The sequence below is a fragment of the Cajanus cajan genome, chromosome 3 (genome assembly GCF_000230855.2).
Source record: "Cajanus cajan strain Asha chromosome 3, NIPB_CcT2T_4, whole genome shotgun sequence".
NCBI classification, from domain to species: Eukaryota; Viridiplantae; Streptophyta; class Magnoliopsida; order Fabales; family Fabaceae; genus Cajanus; species Cajanus cajan.
In genome coordinates, this window is record NC_138519.1 from 1,034,567 (window position 1) to 1,059,659 (window position 25,093).

Here is a 25,093-nt window from a genome sequence, read left to right on the forward strand (position 1 = left end):
ACATAAATTATTAAATTATATTTATGAGACAAGTATTAAAAATAAGTTATTCTAATTTATAATTTTTTTATTAAATATGATTTTCATTAAAATTATTCTAAATTAAATTTGACAAATAAAAAAAATTAATTAGACTTATTTAAACTAATTTGATTAATTTTTTTTTTTATCGATTTTACTAATTTTGACTAATTTTAAAATAGTTCAACTGATTTTTTATCAATTCAATATAAAATGATTTTCTGATTGAAGTAAATCGATTGAGGATTAGTTTCCGGTGGAATTAATTTGATCGGTCGATTCGATTTTATTTTCAACAATGATTATAAAACCATATCATGGAGGGGGATAGATGGCTCTCTTTGAACTTCTATTATTACGCAAGTCTTAAGGGTTGTCTACCTTTTATATAACCATTTTCTCAATAATTTTTTTTTTCCTTTAAACATCATATCATTATTAAAATTTTCATTTACTCAACTGGTAAGAGTTGAATATTTAAATTACACAACTTGTGAAACTTGATTCATTCTTTACATACAGTTGTATTATTTTTATTTCATTTAAATAAAACATAACTAAGTTGTTAGCACAAGTGTATTTGTACTTCAAAATTAAGAATTAGGGTTTAATTTTTAGTTTGAGCGTGAAGTCCACAAGAGATATCACTTCATTAAATATTTTATTATTTTATTGAAAGCACTCTCTCTTAATGGTAATTAGTTTGTGACTCAAAGAATCTTATCCGTTTTCTTAGTCATGGTCACTTGCATGTCTATATAAGGCTTTGCCACCAAACAATTATCATTCAAACCAGTTGAAATCCAAACTGCCTCAAATCACAGTCCCCATAAAGAGGCAGCAATATTATGGGAATCAAATTTTCCCATTTGAAATATGTTGAAAAATCACCAAAACCAACATCATCCCAGAACCAAATACTTGCTTTCCATTCTCCTGATAAATGGAAGGCTCACTTTGAAGCATCCAAAGAAACAAACAAGCTGGTGAGTTTGATAACCTAATTACTTTCCAATCAGTATCATCATACTAAAATTATGGGATTCATGTGATAATTAACCTTTTTTTTTCTTTACTTTAAGATGGTGATTGACTTCACTGCTACATGGTGTGGACCGTGCAAATTCATGGAGCCAATTATCGAAGAATTTGCTGCCAAGTACACAGAGGTTGAGTTCATTAAAATTGATGTGGATGAGTTAAAGGTACGAATATAAATCCCTCTCAAAATCACAATACATGATTTCAAGTAATATTTAACCTAGATCTATTTTTTGTACTTTTTCTTTCAAAGCAAAACATAAACCAAATACGTTATCTGAAAAACTTAAATAAAAAAAAATACTAACAAAGTAACATTTTAAAGTTGATCGACTTTTCCCTTTCTCCTCTTAGCTTCAAGTACTGTTTTTTTTTTCTTGTCTCCTTACTTTTCATCCCTTTTCGTACTTAAACTTTGTTGACTTTTTTTTTTAATAAGAATTTACAAAAAGGTCTTCTTAGAGATTTAATTTGTTTAAAATTAAGGAACATTATTTGAACGCTTATGTTGTGTTCAATAAATGGAAACAGGGGGTGTCCCAAGAATTCAATGTGCAAGCAATGCCAACATTCATCTTGATTAAGAAAGGGGAAGTTGTTGACAGCGTGGTAGGAGCAAGAAAGGAGGAATTGCAGAAATTGATTGAGAAACACAGGAAATGAGTATGTCTTCTGATCATGCGCATGGCTCCCTGCAAATATATATACTAGTGCCAGGGAAACTAAGGCCAACTATATAGGTGTACATATATATTTGCAAGAACATGATGGTGTATTATGTAAATCAACTAGATATGTATATGTTTAATATTGAGTACGACGAAACTATTATTAATGACTCGCTTTATGTGTTGGATTATTATGTTTAATTAGTACTTATATATTTTTCAAAAAAAAAAAAAAAAGAAGAAGTCGGGTCTCTAATCTAACTTAATGAGATTTTTTTTTCTAAAACGTTTTTTTCCCTTCTGATTTTAAAATTAAAATAAAAAATATTAATTAATAAAAATTTAAAAATTAATTTATTAATTATTCTAATATTTTATTAGTTAATTAATAATAAATTAATATTCTAGTTAAATTAAAATTTGATAAACATAAAACGTATACACAGATTAATTTAATGATTAATTAATGCAATAATTTAAATTAATTTACAAGTTAATTAATGCTAAATAATTGAAACTTCAAACATTAACTAACAGAAAAAGAAAATTATAAAAAATTGGAAAAAATTATTTAAAACATTAAAAAATATTCAAAGAAGAATTAAAAATAGTTACTCATGTTGCCTTGAACTGGAACACGTTGGGAACATTTTTTCTTTGTATAAGTGTGTGACTTACAATGATCACATCTCAATGGATGACTTTTTTTTTTCTTCAGAGATTCACTTATGTACAAATGCGCATGGATCGTGAACAACTTGAGATGGAACAAAGAAACATGTGCAAGTGGACGTCAGCGACGAAACCTTCGTTGTAATAGGAGATTTTCACCGTATAATTAACAATACGTTTTGTTATAGTTTTAATTAATAAAGTTGTATTGTCTAATACGATAAGTTTTTGTTAATTATTATCATTTAATAATAATTATGTGTTAAAGTAAGTTTTTGTTAATTATTATCATTTAATAATAATTATGTGTTAAAGTATTTTAAGGTATGGTATTAAAATACTGAAAATTAAGGAACTCTCGAGAAGTTTTCAAGTGTATGTTTTAGAAGATTTTTCTGAGTAGAAGTCTAATTTGACCTTGAGAAAAGAAGTATATAAGATTTCTTTTAAGAATTGAGTCTCATAAATTCATTTATCAGAAAACTTAAAGAGATAAACTAGAGAGAAGAACTTAGGAGTTCTAATTCTTCTTTTCTTCCTTCTAAACTTCAATCCCCAAGGGCTTAGAAGATCTTTGTTGATCAATTGAGTTGTGATTCAAAACTGCTAAAGCTAAAGATTTGTGTTAGAGTAAAGCAGCTCGAAAACATTATCTTCTTCTTCCTTTTTTCTCTCAGATTTTGAGAATTGGAGGTAAGGGGATTTTGTGTAGATTGGATGTTCATATTTGGGTTTCAATGTTTTCTTGAATGTGTTTTGATTTGTAATAATATGTAAATGCATGTTGGTATTCTGAGTTGATTCAAGTTGTTGATGATATATGTGAATAATATCTTGTGTTGCATGTTGGAGGTTTTTAAGTTTCAAGTGGATTGAGCAAAAAATGTGAATTTGCTAAGTGCATAATTCACATCGTGTCAGGCCTAGCTTCAAGGTGCTTAACTTGACACATGTTAAAGGCTTTGTGTTTCACTCACGTCGAGCACAAGATTGGTTACGCAGGGCATGAGATTAAGGAAAAGCTTTGACTTGATCACTCTGGATGTGGGTCGAATGACACTAGATGTGAAGAGAGAGGAACGTCACTAACTTGGCGACGTCGAACCCAAGATCAAGTGGCGCAGAGTATGGCTATATGCCATATGTGTTATTCATATGCTATGCTAAATTGTAGAATTATATTGAGGTGTTGTTGTGTTGTTCAAGTTGAAGAACATGTTGTATTGTGTTAAAAAGATGTAAGTTGATAATGTGTTGAAACAATTTGAGTTGTTTATGTTAATAGTATAGTTGCTTTTATTTTTGTACTCACTCTGTTGATTTTTTTTAATTCTATTTTATCCTTTCATGTTTTTCATGTAGTTGAATTACGATGATCATATTTAGTGTTAGGGTAGAATAGAGATAGATTAGAAATTGAGCTTTTACAACCATGATGGCAATGTAGATCTTTTGAGTTACCCTGGAGAAGCTAGTTTGTAGTAGTGTTGTTAGATCGACAACTAGAATTCATTTCCATATTAAAGCTAGGATATATACATACTTGTTATATGGTTTAGTAGTTGATAAACTTTTATTGTATATATATTATGGCAAGTATATATATATTAGGTTTGTAAGTATGTGAATCCTAGATAGTTTTTTTCTTTTTTACTCTATTTCTTGTAGTTAAATTGTTAATTGTAGAGATCATAACAAATGGAATACATTATAAAATAATTTTTAATTTTAAATAATAGCTAATTAATATATTTTTTTAAAATTAGAAAAATAAAAAAACTTAAATATGTTTTTAGTCCCTCAAATTCAGGATAAATTTTTTTTCGTCTCTCAAATTTAAAATTATTATTTTTAATCTATGTAATTTTTAAAAATCTTGTTTTAATCATTATAATCAAATTTTGTTAAAAAATTTGTCAAAAATTATTGCATAAAATTTACTTACTAGTGTCTTTATTAGTAAAAATATTATATTAAACCTAGATGATATTGCATAACAGGATTTTTAAAAATTACAGAAATTAAAAAGATTAGTTTAAAATTTAAAGGACAAAAACATATTTAAGTCAAAAAAATATATTAGGATAAATAATTTATAGGAGTGTTATTAATGTAGATATTTATTTTTATAAGTAATTTAGGGATTAAAAATATATAAAATATTATTATATTCCTTACCTATAATAATAAAATATGACATAATTTATAGATAACATGCGAGTTATTAATTAAATTTCTAATTCATAAATAGTAAAAATATTTATTAGAAAAGATCAACTCATAAATATCAGTATATCAAAAAATTTGTATTTAACATTTCAACTGACAAGGCATACCTTAATTTAAAAAAAAAATAAAAATCTTTTACCTATGATAAATATTCTTTATATATAGAGGGAGGGACGGAGGAAGAGAGAGAGAGAATTAATATTTAATGTTAAGATAGTTTCAAACCGATTGAATTTCTAATTTGCCAAACACCCTTTGAATTTTTATAAATGTAAATGTTAATTAATACTCTATGGCTGCTCACTAAAGAATAAAAAGTGAAAAGTTTTTTTTGAGTATTATTAATGCATGTTGTAAAAAGAAAAAAAGTAGTATCAATACGTTTCTATCATAATTTCTAGCAAATTTTTAGTGTGATTTTAAAAAAATTTATTTTTATTCATTGATTCCTAATTAGGGTATTTTTTTTAAGGATACATCATACATGTTTGTTAAACGTACTCTTAATTTTTATTTTGAAAATATTATAAAGTTCATTTTAATTTAATTTATTCTTTTGATTAGGGCTTTTTTTTTTCTTCCTACTATGGGGTGTAACCAAAACAAATCAATATCTTAAAGAATGAAAAAAAAAATACTTCTAAAATTTAAACAGATCTATGCACTGCTTCCAAAAAGTAAGATTATATATCTTTTAAAAAACATATAATTAGGAGAGAAAATTTGCACACCTTTCATCAAGATCTTCTCGAACAAGCTATCTTATAGACCATAAAACAGATGGTTAAAAGTTTAAACAAAGGCTAATAAGAAAGAGTATTGAAAACAAAAGGGGAAGTGAAGCTTCTTTGGTGGATATGTATGGATCATGATGCTACACAGTAAACCCCAGAATATGTTCTACCGACAAGATAAATCTAATAGCCTAAATAAATAGGAACCTTCTAAATTAATGTCTAAAACAAAATCCTTTAATTAATGTTCACTCACGTTCATCTTGCATTTTATCTTGTGTTTGGCAACCAAATTGAACTGGATATTTGTATAAACATTATATAACTAGATTCGGGTTTATTTTCATAAATTGTGATATATAATATCTAACTTCTTTTATTATATAAATTAGATTAATTTTTATATTATATAACTCATTAAAATTATATTTAAATTATGATAATTTTTAATTAATTTTTATTTTATTAAATGATTTATTTGTAAAATGACGTATATTTATTTAATAATAATAGTAAAATCTTCTATGTGAGCTTTTGCCAACAACTCTAATATGTAATTAATGTCTTATTTAGTAATATTAGCAGTATTAAGTATTAAGTAGTCACTCGTTATTTTTCATCTATCAAAATTATCAAGATCTCCAAACATGTAATAGTATTGTATTTGATAATAAAAACATTACAATAACAGTAGGCGTATTATTTTGTTGCTGAGGTGTAACTTCTATGCATGTAAAAGTAACAAAATCATAACAAAAGAACCTCGTTCAAAGGAAAGGAGGAATGAAAGAAGATAACATAAATATAAGCATCTTAATTATTCAAAATTTTAAAAATAGAAACAAACACAAATCAGGAAAAGTAACTAAAAAAAAATCTATTTTTTCATTATTATAACAAATCTCAAGACTTATGAAGTGATTGAGACTGAGATAGAATCAAAGAATGACATAAAAGAGAAGAAAAAATATATATTTTGATGAAGTTAATTTCTGATTTGGTAGAGGCAAATGAAAAAAGAGAAAGAATTATAACATTGAAACACGCATGAGAGAGATTCTTTCATTCTTCATTGCAAATATATTTAATAGTCAGTATTGTGATATGAAAAGAGGAAGAAATATGACATGAGCTTATTGAAAAAATAAAAGCAAAAATTTTGGGAGTTGAAAACAATACATAATTATAAATATTTATTTTACAAATATTTTATGTTACAAGAATTTTGAGAATTGAGAAGGGTGCATAATTATAAATATTTATTTATGAAAGGCCGGATCTATTCTATAATTATAGTCAATTACAAAATAATTAATAACTTAAAAAAGTTAGAAAAAAATATTATGAGTGAGTTAGCTATATTATAATTATTGTAAAAATTATTATATAATTATTACATGTTTATGATGAACTTGTTGACTTTATTATAAGTAAAATAAGATAATATGTGTCGAAAATGATTTCATTGATAAAGGTTATCAAAGAGTGTGAAATAGTCATTGGTATTATGATATTTTGTTTTTTTATCAGATTTTTTTTTCTTCATAAAGAAGCATGATATCTCCTTACTGTATCGGTTTTTATGAAGATAAAATGATATAAAGTAGGATTAAACTCTGATCATATATAAGTGTCCAATAACTTTAACGAATTTTGGAGGTATTATGATATTTACTTCTGATAAAGGACGAATTTCCATTCACATGCTGACATGCATATATATCAATTTGTTTGGCGTCAACGAAAAAAGAAAATATGTCCCGTGTCATTTTTCATATATAGAAATTTAAAAAGCTTGTCTTATACATACCTCGTCACGTGATATATTTGGATCTCAGTAAAAATTGAGGCAATTTAGAAGTAGATATCTTATTTTTTGAAATTATAAAAATCATATTCAAATCTTGTGGTTTACAAAAGTTGATTGGTCGACATATCACAATTCAACCCATGCAACTGAGAAAGAGAGAACTATGAGATGGTGACCTCAAAATATTTACAAGCCACACAAATTTGAACATATTTCCTTTAATAATTTGAAAAAAGAAGATACCTAATCATTTTATATTTCAATATTTTTGCTCCAAACAAATTATGTGAAAGTGTAAACGGGCATGGTTTGATGCTTTAATATTTTTTCTACCTAAATCATTTTTTATTTGCTTTATATTTATCTTTAATGTTATTTTGAGAGATATATGCTTCTCATAAATTTCGTAAATATAGTAGTTTTTAATTACTATTGATTACATAGATTAATTAGAATAAAATTGTTTAAAAAATTGTAAAGAGTCATTTATGTTAAGTAGAGACATCATTTATTGTTGCATGTGTTGGATTTTTGCTAAATTTCAGGTTGTGGCTCAAAATCAGATTTTATATGTCACGTCAGACGCACCTTCGTGGTGTTGGGTGTTGTTCTAACTTGAAGCTCTTTGACTCGATCAGACCAGACGTAAGATCGATGGCATTGGGTATGAGAAGAGAGACTCGTCTTGGGTTAACATGACTTTGTGCATGGTTTGAATGGTGTCGAGCGTGAGGACCTTGAGAGCTCTCTGACTTGGTGACATCAAGTCCAAAGTTGAGTGACACCCAACGTGGTCAAGACAAAGCTCTCTATCTAAATTTTGTTGGGTGCTAGTATGACAACACCAGACGTGAGTTCTTATTAGGGACCTCTACCTTAGCCACATCGAGCACAGGTTGTGTAGCATCGGGCATGGACGAGATAAAGAGTTCCCTGCTTGGATAACGTCGGGTGTTGGATGTGTGGCATCAAGTGTTAGTTGTTGAAGAAAGATATGTTGATATATTTGATGAAGTGTTGAATATTTGTTGAATTAGTTGTTGAATGAATAAATGATGAATGAGTTGCAAATAGTTGTATGTGTTGTTTGATTTGATGAACTGTTGCAACTTGTTGTTTGAGTTGTTAGTTGAAAGATGAGAAGAGTAGTGGATTGTGTAATTGTGTTGAGATTTGTATAAGCATGATGTTATTGTGTTGTTGGGATGTGTGATGACTAAGAAATTGAATATTAATAATGATTGAGTTGTGAGATGTAGAGTTGCATGTTAAATATGTAAAAAGTTGTCATGTTGTTAAGCCATATGTTGACCACTTAGGACTAGAGGAGAGGTTTTCAAAAGTTGTATATCTTATTGTGCGGATATTTTGTGGTGGTACTTTAAGAGTCCAATTTGTTGAAAATCCTTCTTGAGAAGTTGACCATTGAAGTGGATAGTTGTGTTGTTTCTCCTCTAGGATTTTGTTATTGATACCGTGTTGGACAAGATCGAGACACACATATATATAAAACGATCACAGTATAAAGGTCAGGTTGAGTTATACTAATTACAAGTGACCAACTGAGTAAATTATGAAATTAGGAACTTAATTAGTTCCTAATCGAGCATCGGAAGAACATAGTATTTGGAAGGTAATTGATGGGCTAATCTCATAAGAGGCATGGTTAAGCTAGCTAATGTCATGGTAGACTCATATCCAACTATTTTATCTTGACAGTACTAGACTTTCTTGTTTAAGTGACGACATTCGAGAAATTAAGTTGTTGTGTTGTAGATTTATACCCAATTTGTTTTTGATCTAGCAAACCCAAAAAGATCACCTTATATTGTCGGTTCAATGAGGTCAAGTCACTTAAACTACTCACTCCATGTTGTAGGAGACCTCCACTTTGAAATACGTGACAATGCATGTAGTTACTATATATGTTGTTGTGATGATTAACATGTGTTGAGAATGTTGTAATGTTGAGTTGATGTTATGTCATTCTAAATTGAGTTGTACCGATATGTGTTTTATATTGTGATGTCTTGTGTTGTCAATGTTGAAGATGAGATGATGATGATGTGATGTTCCTGTGTTGTATATATTTTGCTTCTTTTTATTCTAGTTTACTTTTGCATGTTTTCATGTGATTTGAATTACAATGATCATATATGGTATGTGAACAAGGCTGGGGTGTAGCTATAGAGGTCATACAATGGCACTGGAGTTGGATATTTTATTGACTACCTACTAATGGTAGATTTGTATAAACATATTTGACTGACAACTTAAGTTATATATTTTATATATACCATATTACTATATTTATATTATGCATATTTATGTAGTTGTTTATCTTTATATTATGTCATATAATACATGTTTCTCATATTTGTAGGTCTATAATCTTAAGTTAGTTATTTTTTTTATTAATAGCTATATCGTTTAGTGTAAGGATCATAAAGAACTATTATTTTAATCAATTTGTGATTTAGATTTATTAGTTATAAATATTAGAACATACAAATGTTATTCAGATTAAAAAGAAAATTTTAGATACAATTGTTAAGATTATCTAAAACTAGTTCCATTAATATAATGGTCATAAAACAATAAATAATGTTTATCTCAATGAAAAATTTAATTTTACTAATTGGTGTACTTTGAACATGCATGCGTGAAAACAAAAAAAATGACCTATGTGAATTCATGCAGGGCAACGAAATATAATTGTAGGCCTAAAGCAAATATTTGAGATAAAACCTTGTTAATTCAAAAGCACATACTAAATTTGATGAGAATTAATATATTAAGAGACAATTTATTTAATTAAAATTAATAATTAATTGATTTTAAATTAAAATATGTTTTTGTCCTTTATTTTATTGGAAAAATATCAACATACTCTTCTACTTTTTGAAAGATTTATTGTGATTTTTTAATTTTCAAATTTGAGTTAACGTTATCCTTTTGAAACAATGACCAGTTTTTTTTATTTGTTCAAAAGACGTGAAATATATACCATTAAATTCATATGTATGAAAATTATGAAATCAATCTAATGTTTGAAGAAATAGAAAGCCCACAAATATGGTGAAAATCGATTATGTGAAAAATTGGTCCTAAGTAACCTAAAAATTGAAACATCTAATATAAAAAAAAAAAAAAAAAAATTAGTTGCTTGTGGTCACAAATTTTTCTACAATGTTTATGTTGAAAAATCAATCCAAATTTATATCGTTAAAGCATGTATGTGAAAAGTCAAGAGGTAATTTCAATATATTTGACTTGTAAAGTCACACTATCACAATGGGATGTAAGTGTAGAGGTGGAACATTTCTTTGACCTCAACTAAAAAAGGGATCTTGTGATGAAAGTATACTATTCACTAAGAGAAAGGATATCTTGTGATGAGAGTAGATACCACTCACTAAGAGATAGGGGTCACCACCTTATGTGAGAGGTGGCTTTTAATGGGGACAATATCTCAAGTTTGCCTAGAAAACTTGTAATTAATGTGGTTTGAGATAATGAATATTTGATGAAATGCTCCTGTAGACGTAAGCAAGAAGTGTCAAACCACATTAAATCCATGTTTTTGCTATTTATATTTGTGTAAGTCTATATCCTTTTATCTTCATTGTGTTAAGTGGAATTTGTTCCCATTAGTGAATAGTATATTAGAGCTTATTGTGTGATCTAGTGACCAATCTGATGAGTATTGAAATTTGATGAAGCTGATCATGGTAGATCTTATGTAGAAAGTTTTCTTAGCGAGCTAGTCAAGCAATGTATTCTACAAGATAACAACGGTACAAGTTAGTACAAGAAAATGTCATCACCAAATAGTCATGGAGGAATATTGAGCTTAGAGGTATGACATGGTGCACAACAAAGTTTGAGGAGCATGATCTAAAAAATTTGTAAAGATGGATATTTGAAAATTTTAATTGAGAGGAAAATTGTTGGGAAATCAATCTAAATTTCTAATCACTAGTGCATGTATATGAAAAGTCAACTGGTAGATTCAAGAGGCTTGATTCTTAGAGAAAGTCACTATCATATTAATGAGATATAAGTGAAGAGGTGGCATACTTATGAATGTAGTCTTCGGCCTCTATTATAAAAGGGGTTCATGTGGTGATAGTTGAAAAGAAACCACCCACTAAGAAGGAGGAGGGAGTCATTACCTGATAGCAAACTTAGGAGAAGTGATGGATGATCTTCTCCACGGATTTGCTTAGGCCGGATCTTCTTCAATGGAGACTTGATTCTTCAACTCAAGAACACTTGGAAGCTAAGAACTCACGGATGAACTCAACCTAGATCTAGGAGGGAAGCATCCAAGCTCAAGCATCAATGGAGAGCACACTTCAAAGAGGAGGATTCTAAGGTGAAATCCTAAGGTTTTGAAGATGAACTCTAAGGGACTTTTGAGAGAGGAAACTCGGCCAATGGCTCACAAATTTCAATTATGATCAAAAGTGAATACAAAAGGTGAAAGAATGGCTTAAGTATGCACGGAATTGTGACCCATAGGTGCCTAAACTAAAGCCTCACAAAATGGCGCCTAAAGTTTGAATTCAAATTTGAATTTTGAATTCAAACTTTGGTGCACATGTGTAAGTCCGAAAATTTAGGTACCAAGGTGCATTTAGGTGTGATTTGAGAGTCATTTAGGGTTAATTTGAGTGGCACATGTTCAGCCACCCATGGTGCTAAACATGTGACTCAAATGTAACTTAAATGACTTCCAAATTAAACCTAATTTAACCTAATTAGCATACTTTAATATTCTGTATTTTCCTATTCTAATGACCTAATTACATTGGTCAAACAATTACAATGGAAAGGAAAAATTACAAGAATGAAAATGAGCCCAATATTGGGTACCAAAAGCCCAAAGGCCCATGAAGCCCAAAACTAGGCCCAACTAGCCTAAAACCTAAAATGCTACTCTATGTGGTCCAAAATACAAGACCAAAATATATGATACCTATACTAACATGATGTATACAAAACATATGAAAATAGCTATAACAAAATATGGCCCATGAAAAGTTCAACTTGGGCCTCCCTAGGCCCATCAGGCCCATTGGGCCCTGACTGGCCCAAACCTTCATGTCTAGCCAACTCCTCTTGGTTCTTTGAGTATGTCACCTCTTGCACTCCAAAGCATGATTCCATCATCCCCTCCCTCTTGAAAAGGATTTGTCCTCAAATCTCGAGGATGAATGGAAGAAGAAAAATTAACACCTACATATAAAACATGTAAGGAATAAGAAGTAACATGATAAGATAAAAGATCATGGATCCTAAGAGGAGTCCTAGTATCTAACCTAACAAAGAAAGATAAAATATTAGACTCTCTAGAAATAGGCTCCTCTTCTAAGCATAACCTAGAAGTAAAACCTAAAAATGTAAGAACACTATGACTAAGACAATGAAAAGACTGATTTTTAAACACTACAATATCTTGCCTAAAGTACCCTAAATGGTATCCTAGGCTTTTCCTAAAATATAAAGAAAATACTACTAAAAAACGTCCTAAACAATTTTGGATTTGATTGTTTATTAGATACTCATAGTCATATAATCTATTTTTGTCTTGTAGGGAAGGAAACATATTAAGTTCAAAAAAATAAGAACTTCCCATAAGATCAAACATAGAATATAGATTATTACAAGTTATATCTACTAAACAATGTAAACCGAAAATTGGGTGCTTTATGAAATCTAAAGAAATACTTCCTTCCTTGTGCACCTTCAAGGAAGTAGTATAAGGAGTAACACTAGGTATAGTCCACTCCTTCTTCACTATATCTCGAAGTTGAGAAGAATTCTTTACTTGAAATTCATTTTGTTCCTCATTCTCAACTTTAAGATAAGTGGCAGCATTAGGATAAGAGTCAAGACTTTTGTGAATAAAGAGAGTTCTTTTCCAGTCTTGTTTGGTCATAAAATAACTCTCTTTTGTCATAAAGGTCTTAGTGGAGTCCCCTTTATCCACACTCTTTCCTTCTTTCTTTTCTTTGTTTCTTTTCTTTTTCATTTGCTTTTGATCCTCAAACACTTGGGATGGTGTTAAAGGATTAAAAACAATTTCCTTATTTTTATGAGTGAATGATATTTTGTTAGTGAGGCCATCATGTATAGTTTGTTTATCAAATTGCCATGGCCTACCAAGCAAAATATGACAAGCTTCCATAGGGATCACATCACATAAAACTTTGTCTTTATAATTCCCTATAGAAAACTTGACCTTCACTTGTTGATTCACCTCCAATTCCTCACCTTCATTGAGCCAATGAAGTTTATAAGGGTGAGGGTGAGGAATGGTGGTAAGGGCTAACTTGTTAACCAACCTTGTACTACAACAATTAGAACATGATCCACTATCAACAATGAGAGAACAAGTTCTTTTAGAAACCAAACATCTTGTATGAAGTTCTCTCTTTGAGATAGTGAAGTGGGACAAGGTTGGCTTCCAAGAAGCCTTTTGATCATAAGAAGATCACCATCCACAGGATATAACTTTTCAATTTTAGGATCTTCCTTACTAGTCTCACTACCACTTGAAGTGGTAGAACTAGATTCATCAAGACTACTATAAATGTCTTGTCCTCTCAAAATCATGACCTTTTTAGTTGGACATTGAGAAGCTATATGGCCTCTCCCAAGACATTTAAAGCATTTGATGTCACTAGTTTTACTACTAGAAGTGACAACATTTTTATCATTTTCTTTTTCTTTTTCTTGACTTTTACTAGAGCTTTTAGAAGAGTCATATTGACCCTCCTTCTTGTAGTCATTCTTGATATAAGAGTTAGCTTGAGTTTTTCCTTTTAAAGAATTTTTCCTTAAATTTTGTTGTTCCACCCTTATACAAAGTTGGACCAAATCATCAAGGTCCCTATAAGGGAGTAACTCAACTCTATCTCTTATGTCAAAATTTAGACCACTCAAAAACCTAGCAATGGTCAATCTTTCCTCTTCCCTTATGCCAGCCCTCATGAGATACAACTCCATCTTTTTTCTATACTCTTCAACACTCATATTCTTTTGTTGGAGTCTTTGGAGCTTATCCATAAGCTCCCTACTATAATAAGAAGGTATGTGCCTTCTTCTCATAGCACTCCTCAACTCATTCCAATAAGTGATTGGAGGGTCATTGTGAAGTCTTCTCTCTCTCTCTAAGGATGTCCACCAATACATAGCTTGTCCTTGGAAAGCTAAGGTGGCCAAGGGAACTTTTCTTTCTTCACCTACTTGGTGACAAGTGAAGATTTGCTCCACTTTCATTTCCCAATCCAAGTAGGCATCCACATCTTCTTTTCCATGAAAGTAAGGGAGATCAACCATTGATTCCCTCACTTTGTGTTCTTTAATGACTCTCCTAGGATGAGGTTGGTAGTATGCATCCATGTTCAAACTACCATCATATTCTTGGCTTTGAGAATCATTGGAGCTCTTGGTTGAGCTCCTAGAAGAACCTTTTGGACTTTTATTTTTATTCAATCTTTTCAAAAGTTTTTCTTCTCGTTGCTTAATCTTTTGAATCTCTTGTTCTAAAGCCATGATTTGTACTTCCTTTTCAAGTTTTTCTTTTTGTTTTTGAAGTATTTCATCATGCTTCCAAAGTTTTAGTGCCTCAACCTCCTTGACAATTCTTTTAAAACTTTTAGGAGATTCAAAGTCACTACTACTTTGAGAATGTTGACTCATGATTAAACAATAAGATTTTATATGCTATGCAAAAAGTTATAAAATGTTTTTGGTATTTTCTAGGAATGAAAATAACACTTGGAAGTCTAAGTGTACAAGTTGCACTATCAAGGGAGGTGAGCTACAAAGAGCCACTTAATAACCAAGCCTTTTCAAGTGGAAATCACTAAACTCCTTTGTGGTACTTCCAATTCCCCAAAACTTTTCACAAAAATTTTGAATGCTTTTTCCAATTTGTTTGTTTTTTTTTTAGACCACACTAAACGTGAGCAAGTAAAACTACACAAGTCTAGTCGTTTTAAGGCAGCAAATAAACAAAATTAAAGTTCAAACACTTGAAAGAAGCAAGGATAATCAACTAGTCGGTTTGCCCTAGGTGGAAGCTTGAAACATATGAAATTTTCAAGCCACTTCCACTAGTACTACACGTGAGAAAGCTAACAAGGAGTTAGATATACCTGACCAGCTTCTTAATACTCCCTCCAAGCTTTACAAATTGATTTTAAAATACAAGAGAGATTGCAAAACTTAAACTAGCCTAGAAAGCAATAAATGGCAGTTTTGGTGACCAATTTAGTGACGGATTGTTGTGCAAATTTTCCAACACTTAATCAAGTGTTTAATCCGCCACTAATCCTTCAATATGATGCTACTGGACCTGCAAAAGAAACACAACAAAGAGGTTAATGGTGGCTGCCTCACAAGGTGAAAGGAATGGTCACTCAAGTGAAGGAAGTTTAGGAGAAGTTTTGGTCACTAAATTAGGTCAAATTTTTAGGTCTTAGTGTCCAAAATTTTCCTACTCTTTGTTGAGCAATGCTTGATCCTTGAGCAAGGATTTGAGGCCACTTCCAGCAAGGGAAATTATTGAAAGAAAACTAGACAAGCAATAAAGCACAATTTGGAAAGCTTATACCAAAAGTTAAGAGTAATATGTATATATGACAAGACTCAAAGAGGTTCAACAAGTAAAACTGGAAAATAAGACTCCAAATAAAGCTAGCACTCAGTTAGGAATGTTCCTAGATAGGTACTAGAGTAGATGAACAAAACAAAACAAAATTGAAAGCAATTGGATAAGTATAGCACAAGTAGTAGTCAAAACAATAACAAGGAATCAAGTGATTTTTCACCAATGTACACCTCTCGGCTTTTTCACTTTAAAATGCTTTCTCTAATTTTTTTTTAATTCTTTCTTTTTCTATATTCAAGTTAAGAGTCCAGAGAGTATATTTGCCTTTTGTTTCAAATTTTTCTAAGATTCCAAGCTATAGAAACCGTGACTACAAATTAGACAAAAAAAATCAAATGAAAACAAGGAAACTAGTGCACTAGTTTTTAGGTTTTGTTTTGGATTCTTTTGTACACTTTTCTTCTTTGAATCTTTGTACTTTTCTTTTGATTTAGGCTCTGTTTTTGTCTCTGTTTTCAGCCTATTTACTTTTTAAAATTTGAATCCAAAAGATAGTGCACTAGAAGCAAGATTAAGCACTTGAAATTTTGAGTCACAAAAATTTTTATAAGATTTTTCAATGGAAATGTGATTTGAAAACTTAAGACACAATGGAAACCTAACTCTAAAGAAACTTACTAGAACTAATAGCAAGTTATGAACACAATAAGGTAAAAGAAAAAGCACATATAGGAGGCAAGAACAATAAGCAAACCGAGAGCAACAAATTGATGAACAAGACACAAAGAAATTTAGGTCAACATGCTATTCAAGGAATTTTAAGACATATAAAGACTACACAAACATACTAAGACAAAACATGGATTAAAAACCAAAATCTAAATGCAATGTATGCAGTCCAATCACGGACACATATTAGGGATGGAGAGACTCAAAATTAAAATCAAAAACAAGCACAAGCTAATAGTTCCTAAACATTGATTGTGGAAGAAAATCAAGAACAATCAACCATGGATCTATGAACACAAAATATGAATTAAAACATATAGATCCGAAGAGAAACTCAAACAAGACAAGGAGAAATACAAGAACACAAGCACGGACACAAAAACAAGATGAAGAACTTATCTCCTTGAAGACCTTGCTCTTGATACCAAAAATGATAGCAAACTTAGGAGAAGTGATGAATGATCTTCTCCACGGATTTGCTTAGGCCGGATCTTCTTCAATGGAGACTTGATTCTTCAACTCAAGAACACTTGGAAGCTAAGAACTCACGGATGAACTCAACCTAGATCTAGGAGGGAAGCATCCAAGCTCAAGCATCAATGGAGAGCACACTTCAAAGAGGAGGATTCTAAGGTGAAATCCTAAGGTTTTGAAGATGAACTCTAAGGGACTTTTGAGAGAGGAAACTCGGCCAATGGCTCACAAATTTCAATTATGATCAAAAGTGAATACAAAAGGTGAAAGAATGGCTTAAGTATGCACGGAATTGTGACCCATAGGTGCCTAAACTAAAGCCTCACAAAATGGCGCCTAAAGTTTGAATTCAAATTTGAATTTTGAATTCAAACTTTGGTGCACATGTGTAAGTCCGAAAATTTAGGTACCAAGGTGCATTTAGGTGTGATTTGAGAGTCATTTAGGGTTAATTTGAGTGGCACATGTTCAGCCACCCATGGTGCTAAACATGTGACTCAAATGTAACTTAAATGACTTCCAAATTAAACCTAATTTAACCTAATTAGCATACTTTAGTATTCTTTGTATTTTCCTATTCTAATGACCTAATTACATTGGTCAAACAATTACAATGGAAAGGAAAAATTACAAGAATAAAAATGAGCCCAATATTGGGTACCAAAAGCCCAAAGGCCCATGAAGCCCAAAACTAGGCCCAACTAGCCTAAAACCTAAAATGCTACTCTATGTGGTCCAAAATACAAGACCAAAATATATGATACCTATACTAACATGATGTATACAAAACATATGAAAATAGCTATAACAAAATATGGCCCATGAAAAGTTCAACTTGGGCCTTCCTAGACCCATCAGGCCCATTAGGCCCTGACTGGCCCAAACCTTCATGTCTAGCCAACTCCTCTTGGTTCTTTGAGTATGTCACCTCTTGCACTCCAAAGCATGATTCCATCATCACCCTATGTGAAAGGGGGGTTTTATAATGAAAAGAGTTTCTCAAGTTTGTTTAGAAAACTTGTAATGTGATTTGAGATTAAATAGTTGTTGTTGAGGACATTGACAAGAAGTGTTCAACCATGTTAAATCCATATATTTATTATTTATATTTGTGTTTGTATCTGTCATTTTGATCTTCATTGTGCTTAATTTTCCATAATAGTTTATGGTCCTTTTTGGTTCAAAGATTAATTTAATTTTATAACTTTCATGTAAATAAATTTCATGAGAAAAATTTCACATTTTGAATTAGTTAGTAAAAAAACGAGTCAAAATTTAAAAAAAAAACATTGTTTTAAAAGGATAACATTAACTCAAATTTAAATGTTAAAGGATTAAAATGAATCTTTTTTAAAAGATAAAAGACAAAAATATTGTTTTTAATATGATAAGGGATAAAAATATATTTTATCTTTAATTATAAATAGGTGAGAAATGATATATTAATACATAATCTATTTATATGTTAAAAGATAATTTATTAGGTTAAAATTAATGACCAGTCAATTTTTAAGTAAATAAATAAAGTCTTTCAGAAAGGAACAAATTACCTTTGAGAACCTAAAACAAGGTTGTCTAACTTTATGTTTGGGCTGGCCTAAATACACGGTTATCTTATTGGGTATCTTATTAGTTAATGAAAAAGAAAACTAAAAATTACAACAAAGTTCTAGGAAGACATAATTAAAAATCCACGTTAAAAACAAGCAACCATGGTGGGAGTCAATTCAGGACTTCAAACCAATAATGTTGTGTGCAAGTGCATTATCCAAGGGCAAATTGCTTTGGCCTTTGTCTTCACCCATAATCTACGTATACTATATACAAATTGATGGAAACATTTTATTCCATACATGACACCACATTGCTAATGCTGGCTGATTCCTTTGTTTGCTGAAGTTGCCTAGATACAAATATTTGGGACCATGTATATATATGCATATTTTTTCTTTTTCTTTTTGTACTTGTTATATGTTTCTGTTTGTATTCTTTTACAACATGAAACTGAGACCGTTGTCATAAAGTAGATGCCCCTTTGAGCTGAATCCAATTGTGTACCAGCTCAAAAATTTGGTTTAAACAGAAACTATATGACGAATTCATATGACATCAAAGTTCAGATTCTACAAGACTTCAATCTCAACCTTCCCTGCTTGCTATCTGCGGCGATATAATCATGCTCACATAATTTGATGTGCCCTGTTTTAACAAGGACGAATTTTATAGTTTAAATAATATTAATAGTCCATGTCTCTATTTTTTTTAATGCTAAAATTCAAGAGAAAATTACAGATTAAAAACAATCAATGTAAAGGAAATATTCTATTCTATTCATCAATTCAGCATAGTAGAGATCTTCGTTGTTTTCTCCTAGGTCATTAGCTGTCTGAAACTGTTCATCGGGTACGTAATATTCAGTTCTGCTCATGAAAGCATTGATTCTTTGATGACTTGTCTGAGAAGGGATTAGACGACTGTGTGATGAGCTGGCTTCGTCTTGGCTCCCCTTTTGGATCTTCACTTCTTTGAGATGGTTAATTAATTGTATCCTGTAACTCTGCTTTGGAGGATATGTCTCAAAGGTTCCCCAAAAATAAGCTTCATTCTTGAGAGATGACAAGTTTCCTCTCCCAAAGACATCCTCTTTACTAATCTTGCTAAAAAAATCCAACATCTTCTCCAAATTTAATCTTAGATCCGGATTCTGACAGCTAGAAATTGAACCTAGCGACAGACACATATCAATATCTAACAAAAAAAAAAAAATATAAACGAATATAGTTTAGTCATATGTTTCTAGAATGTTTTAACCTTCAATGACCTAATTCACTATTGTCTTTTGCTATTTACATTCCCTATTTACTAAATATGTCCTTCCTTTTGTATTTATTTTATTATCAAATATACCTTTATAATTAATTTCTATTTATTCACATCATGTTTATTATATTCTAAATTCTATCTTTACACCTTCATATTATTTATTAAAAATAATAATTTTGAACTCTTAAAATAAACTGCGTAATACTAAGTTTCCATGAAAGAGATGGATTTTTTTAAAAAAAATACATGATAATGTAAATTTCCTTCTATGCATGTAAGGTGCACTCATTGTCCACATATTTAAACATTTCGTTAATTTCAAGGTATATATATATATATATATATATATATGACACTGAGATTTTTATAAAATATATAAATAAACAATTAAGAGATTGTGGATCTCTCAGGTGCACTCCCATTGTTTCATGAATAGCAACTGTACGGGTAGGGGCGTTTAGCCACCCTCTTATCGGTTACCAAGGGACCGAATCAGGTGGCCGATTGCCAATCGGTCACCTGGTTCGGCTTATCTCTATTAGTTATCTTTAATAAACCATTAAAGATTAATTAGCTGATTAAGAAGTATTACCTGATACGGTAAGTTTTTATAGGATCCATAAGGTCCAGGGCCCACGATTGTCAATATAAATAGCTCAGGTCAAAAGGTAACGTCAAGGACGGAGCCAAGGGGGGACCTACGGGTGCCACGGCCCCCCCAACAATTTTAATTTTTTTTTATATACATATATATTACTATATGGCACCCCCTATTTTTAATATAAACTCATATGTATAATTAAATGAATAACCCAAATTTATTTTTTTATTCAACTTTTGGACTTCTGGTACGGCCTGCTATGTGGTATCACTTTGGAATTTTTTTTTTTTTTTAAAAATGTAGCGCCTCATTTGATCATTCCAATTCTCGGCCCCCCAGTATTGAAATCCTGGCTCCGTCCCTGGGTAACGTCATTGTTCATTAATTACCCTAGATATTCGTGTTTGTCCTAACTTGAGCGTTGGAGTGCTTTTTGCAGATACCAACCTTTTCACTAGCGTATCGTATCGGAATTCTCGTTCGACCTTTGGACTACTAGAAGACTTAGTGTACCCATCAGAAAGGTACAGCAACATATATGATATTATGCTTTGGTTTACATTGTACGTAGTATGCGACTCCATTGAATTTCATTAAATTTTGTTTGGAAATGTCAACACTGTGTTGTACGTCATCACTGTGTTGGGTTTCGTTAAATTTCAATTTTTAAAACTTATACCGGTGGCTGTGAGTGTCTATGAATACTGAAAATTGCTTTCAGAATACATATACCAATGATATAAAAACTTTCACTATTAATATATTTCAATTAAATTCAAGTTTCAATCCGAAGACTTAATGGAAAAAAAACAAAGAAAAGGATGATATTTTATAAAGTTAAAACTAAAGTTGTTGTTATTGGTACAAACTTAAGTGAAGTAGTTATCCGATAAGATCCTTTTTTCCTTTTTTGTGTGTAGATGTTGGAGTAAATTCTATTTTTTTTTCCAATTAGCGGAGATGCTTGTAAAAAAAGATTTTGATGATCAAATTAATTTAGATTATTTTATTCCCTCTTTCTTATTATATATTACGTACCTTTTTGTCGATTAATCTTATAGTGTGTTTGCTTCCGCGTCAATAACGTGATTTTTCACGTCAAATCGAAAGTAAATAGTTTTTACTTCCGCGTTTCAAGTAGAATGGACGTGAAAATTTGTTGAAAAACGCTAAAACAAACACGCTATTATTCGTCAATTTTTTTTAAATTTTGTAATTGTCAAGATTATTATGCGAGAAAAATAATCTAAGATTGTATATTGGTATTTTCATGTTGGTATATAAATATAGCCAAGTTCATATATCAATTTGATTCATATGTATAGATTAAGATAATTAATCTAATAACAGGTTGACATATCAACTTGGTATATGAATTTAGTATATTAACTTGACAATACAAATACATAGCTGAGCTTACGGCTCATTTTTTCTAAGTAATGTGAAAGAGGACCGAATAAAAGATTCTAGTAAGATAAAACTGGGTTGTTAAGAACGTAGAGGAGGTAGGATGGGCAATTAATCATATCTAGTATGGATCGTACATAGACGGTAGTTACAGTCAGTAACTCTTCTAGGATTGGGTGAAATTGGTATAAAAGTGAAAATTTGAGTGATAAAACTAAAACATAACTCAATTACACAATATGATATTAAAGTAGACATTTTTGTTCAAACTAAATCTTAGTCCAATGATTATAGAGTCTATTATAAGATATGAAAGATTGACTTGATATTCTCAAATTTAATTTTCATTTATGTTAAAATAATATTTGATTAAAGATAATCACATCCTATAAATGTATATTAGTTTTTAGTTGTCAATTTTGAGATATTATGTAAACTGTGAACTATGTTCATGAAAAAATAAAGCAAAATAAAAATGGTGATTAACTTGATTTTTCAGCTCAAAATTGATCTGTTCATTTCCCTTCAAAATTTTCCCGGTTTAGCGAATCATACGAAATACACGTCTTTGTACTTTGGGAAGCTCATTGTAGACAAGATTACACTCTTGTCTAAGGAAGGAGAAACCTTAATAACCCAGAATGGGAATTTGATAGGTAACTGTACTTTCATATTAACATCATGGGACGAGAATGATGTCGGGACCATTGATCGTTAGCAGGTACTTATGCTCTCAATTGTGCCCCTTAGGCTAGCTTTGAGTGTCCTATTTACAGCTTGCCACACAAGAACCTGATTCGTTTCAAAAGAAATCATTTAATAGTTTCCCACCACTTTGTTACTCCTATATATGAAGCTCTATCTCAAGTTTTCTATCATCCAAATCATAGAGCCTCTTCTCCTTTCGACTTAACTCTCATTCATAGAGGCTCATAAGCAATTTTTGTTTATCATTCATAGAAGATGGAACCATTGACCAGGGTTGGATCCAACCACTTTGGCTTTGGCTTTGGCTTTGGCATGGCCTATGGTGGTAGATCATCCGAGTCATCTCAAGTCCTTACCATCCATACCGCTGCTAAATGGAATGCTTACTTTGATGCACTGAAACAAACAAACAAGTTGGTATGTAGGAATATTCAAGGTTGAATTGGTTTTATTTTGTGTTTTTTTTAATATAATATTGTTGTGAAGTATCATGGTTGGTTAAAGATTAATTTTTATTGAAAAATTTGATTAACAACTTTTAATAGGATATTCATTCTATTTTTTTTAATTTATCCATAAAATTTAAACATGAAATATTAATTAAGATAACTAAGTTTAGTTCTATTCAAATCAACCATTTGTTGATATGATTGAATAGTTTTAGAATTTAGGATAAATCAAATTTAAAATTATTATATTTTATTGAGTTAATTTGATTTGAGAGTTGAAGAAATTATTTTTAGTCAATTTGAATCAAATCATTTCAATTAAAATTATGTTGATTTCGTTTAGATTATTGAGTCATGTTATAAAATTAATAATTACATTTGTTTTTAAAAAATTTCTTCACTTTTTTTACATAAGTTTTTAATTTTTTTATTAATAGAAGGTATAAAATATTTACTTTTCTTTAATGATTTTTTATTTTATTTTTTTAATGAATAAACCATCAATTTAGCTCTCAAATATCATTCTCTCATTTAGTTTTCAAAAATAATAAAATTATATAAATAATTATTTAATTATTGAATATCCATCGATTTAGTTCGAAGTTCCTCAATTGATATATTTGACTAACATTCAAAAATTAATTTGATGGATTTGTAAGTACTTGAAGAACTACTACTACTACTTATTATTATTATTATTTCTTATTTTGAAAACCATTCACAAGGGATGAAATCAAATAGTTTGCTCTTTATTTGATATATTTAATTTTTCTCTAGTTATTACTTTAAACATCACATTAATTTATTTACCAAAACATGATAAAGAAAATTTACATAATAAAAATAACCAAATTAAGATACATAACAACATTAGATAAGTTCACAGGAAGAATAAAATGAAAAGAAAAAAGAATTACCAAAGTCTAAATAAAAAACATTAACATAAAATGAAAATATAGTTGATCAAGTCATTTAGTTTGAGTTTATTGGAGAATTGAACTAATTACAATTGATTCAATTTATATATGAATTGAAAACAACTAATTAATTAAATAAATTTAAATTAATTTAATTAGTTTGGTTTATATTATCGTGTTGATCAAGTTTGGAAACTACATGTTCAATTTAAATTAGTGCATTATATATAATGAACTGGTAAAAAAATTGTTTTACTTTTCACCCCAAAGAAAGAATTGATTTTACTGAGATAAATTTCTGTTTGCTACAGATGGTGATTGATTTCACTGCTTCATGGTGTGGGCCTTGCAAACTCATGGACCCAGTAATCCAAGATTATGCTGCAAAATACAAAGATGTTGAGTTTGTCAAGATTGATGTGGATGAACTAATGGTAATATATCACTCATTTCCTTTTCAGTTTAACTAATTTGTTCCTAATTATAAAAAAAAATATACGTTATATATATATATATATATATTATTTTATTTTATTTTATTATGGTAACAAATAATTTTCAAAAGTTGGATACTGATTTGGATTTAATAAATGAAAACAGGACGTATCTCAATATTTCGAGGTACAGACAATGCCAACTTTCATGCTGATTAAGAAAGGCAAAGTTGCTGATAAAGTGGTGGGAGTAAAAAAGGAGGAGCTACAAAGGGTGATTGAGCAACACAGAAATTAAGTGTTCAATCATGCACTATAAAATAATAAAATCAGCAAGGCTCTTCAGTATATTTTACCTTGTCCATTGCAAGGAAATTAATGAGGAAGAAAAACCATAAGATGCTGTTTTTTTTTTTTTTTATGAGATCTGAATAAGTTGGTACCATTACCATTATTTTCAACTAAAGACAAGTGTCATGATTGTTTAATACTCACCATCACAATTTAATATTTCGACCTATTTGTAATGTGTCGGTGCTGATTTTAAGCCATGAAAAACGACATAAAAAGGGTAGTGATGCATCCAATCTCTATATAATATATGAATTAAAAGGTCACATCCATCAGATTATTTAGTGATATTTGACACGGCTCATCAATATCATTTGCTATCAAAATTATTAGCCTAAAGAGACAGTGCTCTTTAAAAAAAAAAAAAAAAGATTTTATAAAATAGAAGACAGAAATAGATAG

General features: G+C 30.1%; 2 protein-coding genes across 3 annotated transcripts; both read left to right on the plus strand.

The window, feature by feature from the left end:
- Positions 1–800: 800 nt before the first annotated feature.
- LOC109817998 (thioredoxin H3) lies at positions 801–2,673 on the plus strand. Of its 2 annotated transcripts, XM_020383369.3 has the most exons (4): positions 801–1,007; positions 1,104–1,226; positions 1,594–1,725; positions 2,449–2,673. In XM_020383369.3, exons 1-3 carry the CDS (start codon positions 870–872, stop codon positions 1,723–1,725), a joined length of 393 nt encoding a protein of 130 aa, XP_020238958.1. In that variant the 5' UTR covers positions 801–869; the 3' UTR covers positions 2,449–2,673. The 2 variants fall into 2 exon arrangements, with proteins under 2 accessions (XP_020238958.1, XP_020238959.1); XM_020383370.3 differs by lacking the exon at positions 2,449–2,673 and having other exon boundaries at positions 1,594–1,902.
- Positions 2,674–22,696: 20,023 nt separating this feature from the next.
- Positions 22,697–24,867, plus strand: LOC109817997 (thioredoxin H1). Its single transcript, XM_020383368.3, has 3 exons — positions 22,697–22,957; positions 24,218–24,340; positions 24,507–24,867. Exons 1-3 carry the CDS (start codon positions 22,796–22,798, stop codon positions 24,636–24,638), a joined length of 417 nt encoding a protein of 138 aa, XP_020238957.1. The 5' UTR covers positions 22,697–22,795; the 3' UTR covers positions 24,639–24,867.
- The last annotated feature ends 226 nt before the right edge of the window (positions 24,868–25,093 follow it).